The sequence below is a fragment of the Octopus bimaculoides genome, chromosome 9 (assembly GCF_001194135.2).
Source record: "Octopus bimaculoides isolate UCB-OBI-ISO-001 chromosome 9, ASM119413v2, whole genome shotgun sequence".
Lineage (NCBI taxonomy): Eukaryota > Metazoa > Mollusca > Cephalopoda > Octopoda > Octopodidae > Octopus > Octopus bimaculoides.
Genome location: NC_068989.1, coordinates 90,865,097 through 90,871,791, shown reverse-complemented (window position 1 = coordinate 90,871,791; position 6,695 = coordinate 90,865,097). Strand labels below are relative to the sequence as shown.

Below are 6,695 nucleotides of genomic sequence, written 5' to 3'. Positions count from 1 at the left end.
CCTATATATGTAGATCTTTGTATTGATAGACAGAGATAGATAGATAGATAGATAGATAGATAGATAGATAGATAGATAGATAGATAGATAGATAGATAGATATGAATATACGTATATTTGTGTGTGTGTGTGTGTGTGTGTGTGTGTGTGTGTGTGTGTGTGTGTGTGCATACATATATGTGATTTCGTCCTTCTGTGCATCCGTGTATGTGCGTGTGTGCTGTATCTAGGAAACCCATACGGAGAATCTATGGAATGTTCTATTTACCATTAATCAATTCTTTGTATACCTTATTATATATAAGTAACAAAAGAACCAGCTGCAATACACACCTACACACACACACACACACACACACACATTTATTTATATGTGGCCATGTGTGCATTTATGTATGTAAGAGGTGTGTAAATGTGTGTGAATGTGTGTGTGTGTGTGTGTGTGTGTGTGTGTGCGTGAGCAACTATGAGTCTATGTATGAGAATGTGTATTAGTTTTTGCGTGGTGTGCGTATGCGGGTGCGAGCGTGTGTTTTTGTGCATGAGTGTGTATGAATGTGTGTGTGTATGAATGTGTGTGTGTATGAATGGGTGTGTGTGTGTGTGTGTGTATGTAATTATTAACAATTAATGCAATCAATGGTCTCAAATTGAATCGCGTTTTTCTTTTCTTTTTTTGTTGTTATTGTCGATATTATTGTGCGTATTATTCACACACACAAACACACACACACAGACACACAGACAGACTCCCCACTTCTTTTCTCTGAGCGTTTCGTCTTTCTTTCCCATTCGACAATTCCAGAAAAAATGTCACTCAACCGTCAGAATAAGATCCTAAGAGCGAGAGGCACCATGCAACGGCGACGGCCTGTTGACCTGCTAGAAATAGCAATGAAATCTCTTTGCCATCATAAGAAAGGAAGAAGGAAAGAAACATTGGATGACGTTGTCCTAATTATTAGACAGGGATGGTCAGGACCGGAGTGCCGTCGGCCAGAGATCTGCCCGGTCAGGACTGACCACAGCAACAACTACTACCACTACAACCACCACCACTACTGTGGCGGTGGCAGTAGCAACGAGAACACCACAAACAGACTGGAGCAATCAACACCAAAACAAGAGCAATAAACAAAACAACAAAAACATCGAAACAATAACAAACAAATAACGATGTAAATAAAATATCAACAATAACAATAACAACAACAATGCTATCAGAACCTCTCCTATCATATCAATAACAGGCGTCGCTAAGCAACCACATCGATAAGGTATCAATTACCAAACAGCAAAGCCAATAGCATTGTATCGTTTGTTACAATGGCAGCGAAGGGTCAATAATAATGATTTGCTGAATGAGCTCAGCTGTTGCTGCCGTTGGCTAATTGGTCATAGGTGGCCGGGTGGAGAGGGTGGACACACTGCAACGAGCGAATCGTGGGCTACATTGTTCAAATCCACTCACAGTCGTTGTAACGTTGGCGACGCCCGTGGTCAACGAGACGTCGAACTTCTTTCTAAACGGTGTGTGTGTGGTGTATGTGTGTGTATGTTTCTGTGTGTGTGTGTGTGTATGTATATCTTTGTGTGTGTGTGTCTGTGTGTGTTTGTGCTTGCTTGTGTGTGTGTGTGTGTGTGTGTGTGTGTGTGTGTGTGTGTGTGTGTGTGTGTGTGTGTGTGTGTGTGTGTGTGCTTGTGTGTGCATGTGTTTGTGTTTGTGAGAGTGTGTGCGTTTGTTTGTGTGTGGTGTACGTCTGTGTGCGCGCATATTTATACATATACATATATATATATGTACGCATATATATACATATACATATGTACACATATTTATATATACATATATATATACATACATATATGCAAATATATACACATATATATATATATATATATACACACATATATATATATATATATATATATATATATATATATATATATATATATATATGTGCATACATATATATATATATATGTGCATACATATATATATATACATGTATGTATGTATGTATGTATGTATATAGATTTGTATGTATGTATGTATGTATGTATATGCGACGGACTTTCAGTTTCCGTCTGCCAAATGTACTCGCAAGGCTTTAGTCCGCCCGAGGTTATAGTTGAAGACACTTGTCCAAGGTTCCACGCAATGGGACTGAACCCAGAACCATGTGGATGAGAAACAAACTTCTCATCGCACAGCCACACCTGCGCCTATGTATATATAGACTCACAGCCCCACCACACGCTCGTGCGCACGCATTGAGGTAGAAACACGTGTTCGCAGCTGTCGTCTTGTCTCCAAGAAAGAAAAATAGACTGAGTTTTGAGTACTCTTCTTTTTTGCTATATTTGTGTTCCAAGACAGTAACTTTCTTTCAATTTCTTTCGGAAATAATGAAAAGCTTAGCAAAATATCATTGTAAGTAATTAATAGCGGCGGAAGCAATATCTATACCAAAACATAATATTTACCTCCCATTCAACGTAGATGTTGTGTTAGAACATAGAATACTGCATTATTTACCATGAGAGAACCTCTCATATGAACTTTGGGTGCATAAAAACACTCGTGTTTATATCGCTGATGGACGATAACCGTCCGCTACGGCGGCTAGAATTGCCAGATGACGTTATTTCGTCTTCCCTTGGGCTTGCAAACATCAATTTATGTGAAATTTTGGTGGAAAGATTAAATTTAGATCACTTTAAAACAAACCTACGTCATCATCATCATCATTATCGTAACTACCGTATATATTTTCTTCGCTCATTTAATCACTTCATTTTTTTTTATTTCCAGAATACAGAAGAGCCGGTCGATGTATACGCAGTCAGTTTTCGAACTTCCTTCGAGAAGCAGATGAGCGCCTTTCGAATGCTGTCCGCTGGAGCAATAGAGAGATTTTCAAGGGAGACCTTCTACCGGATGCTGTTGAGTGTCACTCGTAAGAAACACCCAATTGAATCGATAAGGCCGAGCCGAGGCGACGCTCTCAGCTACATTAAGTCGCTAGAACAGTTGAAACGCCAAGTGAATTCTTTGAAAAGAACCAAAAGACGTATATTGTATTCAGCCGACGAAATCGAGAACATTGGACGCTATTTTAAAGTATTTTTCGATGACCTTGAGTACCTACGCGACCTCAAATCTTACTTTGACGAACGTATTCTGAAATACATCGTAGAAATTAGCAATCAAGCTACTTTATCGATCCTGTCTCGACAGAGGATAAGAACAGGAGCAGCTGCGAGATCTGGGACAACTTCAGCATCGGGAACATGGTTGCCAAAACTGAAAACAATCAATGCTAAAAGCAAAAATTCGCTGGAAATTAGCGCCAAAAATGAAATGAAGAACATAACGCATTTGGTGAACACTTTAAGGTGTTTAGAAATAAAATGGGCCAATGTTTTAAGAGAAGAAGACATTGATTCGGAGAATTACGAGGCAGAAACGCGAAAAGCAATGATGAAACAACGAGACCGATCGTGTTTCGAATTAATATGGTATTTGATTCCGGATCTGTTTGCTAAAGCGTCGAAAGCAGTGAAATTGTCGAGGCAGTGGGTCTTGAAGATAACATCGTATTATGATATTCTGCTCTCTGCTGATATCAAAATGAAAACTAAGGAAATTTTAGCGAAAATAGCGGAAATTAATCGAAGTATTGCGGTGGATGAAGAAAAAATAAAAGTTTTGGAAGTTGAAATGAAACGACTTTCGTTGAAGGAACATCGCCATAATCTTTTAACCAAAGATTATAACAGCACAAAGGAAAAAATTGACCGCGCCAGTTCCAGTTACCATAAAACGCAGCTGGAACAGAAGTCTTTGAACCGAAAGTTACAAGATAGCAATTCTTTATCGACCGACGAATACAATAATCTCACGTCAAAACTGGAACAAGTCAAATGGAAAATTTCAACTTGTCAAACAGAATTAAAGATTCAGAAATTTAATTTATCGCTTTTGCAACAAGATCTCATTTTGGAAGCTGACATGCGCTCGACTTTCATCCGGTTCCAGGAAACAGTCAAAGAAATGCTGCAGGGTTTGAACTCGAAGATTGAAATGAAGAAAGAAACAAGACGAAAACTCGAGAAGGAAATCGTGTTGCTCAAAGCAAACAACCGGAAGCAACAGGATTTGACCAAAGATGGCCGTCTGTCTGGCGATGTGGCTGCTGAAAAAGAGGAGGATAACAACGGCCGTAACAACCAGAGTGATGATGCTGATGATGATGCTGATGACAACGATGACGACGATAATGATTATTATTACAACGACGACGATGAGGAGGAGGAGGAAGACAACGAAGATTGTGGTGATGATGAGGATGATGACGTCGGTGATGACATAGGAGACGGAGAAGACAGTGATTACCTGGACAGCGAAAGCGATGTTTTCGTGCAGATAAGTGAAAGACTGAGCGAACCCAGGACTTTCGAACATTTCAACCAAAATGTCTATTTCTACACAAACAGTGCCAAAAGCCTAAAACAGAATCACAAACGTGAAGTACGCTACAACGACAATGTGACCGTCTCGAAAATTCCAAACGATTCTGATATATTTATAACGACGCAGCATCGAAACCTCGAGAACTTAAGCTCTTATCTCAATAGCAAATCACACAGCTCCAACAGCATACAAAGGAAATCCCGAATTCCAAGGTTAAAGGTGCAATAAGGCCTTAATATCTATTACAGACCCTACAAACGTTCCCTAAGTCCTTTTGCACCTTTGTTTGGAATAGAAAAATCTATGGTGTAAATTTAATATGACCTTACCCAGAGATCTTACATATGCAAAATAGCTAAATCTTCGTGAAAGAGACTTTCTTCGCTTCGGTTATCAGAAAATGGTTCCTTTCTGATCGGTGCTGTCTCGCTACAATGTTCGTTTTAGGCTCCACAGTGGAGCCTTATTCACATATCTAGGACGGCGCTGCTGTTGCTACACACGCAAAAATCCTAGACATTAGCACTTTCGAAAGGTCCATTCACCTGATTGAAACCGAATCTTTCACTGACATGTTATAGATCAGTTACTGTTCAAATATTTAATACAAGTCGTATCAACAATCAAATTACAATTTACTCTGCGGTGAGGAAGACATTGGCGCTAAAGCTAATGTCGTTTTAATAATGCCTGAAAGTAGGGGAGAGAACTCCAGGCTTGTTTTTCTTCTTTTTTTCGTTCATAGAGTTACTCTTGTTACATCTGGCTTCCTTGTACTGTGAAATAAAACGGAACGTGAAGAAACGTGGGGAAAAATCTCAGGGCAATTCAACAAGAGCTATATCCCTTGTGCAAGTAAACCTGCTCTATTGACAAATACATGATTACCTGCTCCTTTTTTTTTTCTGACTTGTGGATATATAAAATTTTCTTGGTTTTCGAGGGGATTTCTACACTGAACGTGGCGACCCTTTGACGACGGATGTGTCAACAATGACACGACATGGACTTTTGGATGGATCGCAGCGAATTTCGGAAGAAGAAAATATCCCTTGTATATCAAGTTGTCTAAATACATGTATTTCCCTAAAATCAAAAATACATTTAAACGACACTCCACGCACAGGACTATGAAAGAAATTGAAATTTTGAAATGAGCCTGGCCATCTAGAGAGTCACTGAACCCGCTGGAAACGACAGCGAAATTTCTTTCAAATTACACCCTACTCTGTGTGTGTGGTCTTTTTTTTTTTTTTTCAATGGAAGGAGACATCCGATGACGTACAGCATGTCCAGGAAAAAATACGGTATAATCATGGCTGAAAATTTTTGATTATGGATTATGGCAAGTTTAGGGGTTAAACGTCAACTACAAACTCCAGTTTCGCCTCTTCTACCAATACGCCCCCCCCCCTCTACAAACATCACCACAACCAACAACACGACCACCGAATCAGCCAGAGATCCTTTACATGGTCATCGAACATGTTAGAAACAACAGTTAAATCTCCCTGAAATCGCACCCTAGAAGAACAAAAGAATACATTGAATTTTGTAGTCCTAGATACACTATGTTTGTGAAGCAAAAGAAAAAAAGACTAGATGATCACAAGAGGAGAACATTTAATCATAGGTCTTGTCATTCAGAACTGACATAGGACTAAACAACTGTACAAAAACAGCTATACATTATTTCAAAATTATTCCTATTTAATAATCTACTGAAACTTTTCAACATTTATATCGATATATCTATAGAAGTCAAAATATAAACAGCATAAATTTTCACGGGTAAAACATTTTAAGACAATGTTTTTCAATAATATACTTTCACGTGTTTCATTCAGAAAACATCACATCTAGAGTCATCAAACACTCTGATTAATATATATATATATGAAGTTCCAATGTTCTCTACATTAAACACCTTACAACTTACTTAAACTTTGTAATATAAAACTACAAACTCTGCCTTTAAATACGTTGAGTACTTTTTCGATTTGCGAGCACCTTTACTTTATGATTAAGGATACTTGTACCACACACATTCATCTATATCGCGTGTGTGTGTGTGTGTGTGTGTGCGTGCGTGCGCACGCCTGCGTATATGTGTGTCTATCTGTGTGCGTGTGTGCTATAAGATGTATTCTACACGGTTAAACTATGAACAAAGTTTGCTGAAACATAACCAATATCTATCCATCCATCCCCCCCCCCC

At 38.8% G+C, this 6,695-nt stretch overlaps 1 protein-coding gene across 2 annotated transcripts in view; it reads left to right on the top strand.

Moving 5' to 3' along the window:
• The window catches only part of LOC106868310 (protein PFC0760c), a 54,779-nt gene extending 48,095 nt beyond the window's left edge, over positions 1 to 6,684 (top strand). For both annotated transcript variants that reach the window (XM_052970891.1, XM_052970892.1), the window contains one exon: positions 2,816 to 6,684. In XM_052970891.1, the coding sequence (XP_052826851.1) occupies positions 2,816 to 4,705 (1,890 nt within the window). In that variant the 3' untranslated portion in view covers positions 4,706 to 6,684. The remainder of the gene's footprint in view (positions 1 to 2,815) is intronic.
• Positions 6,685 to 6,695: the final 11 nt, after the last annotated feature.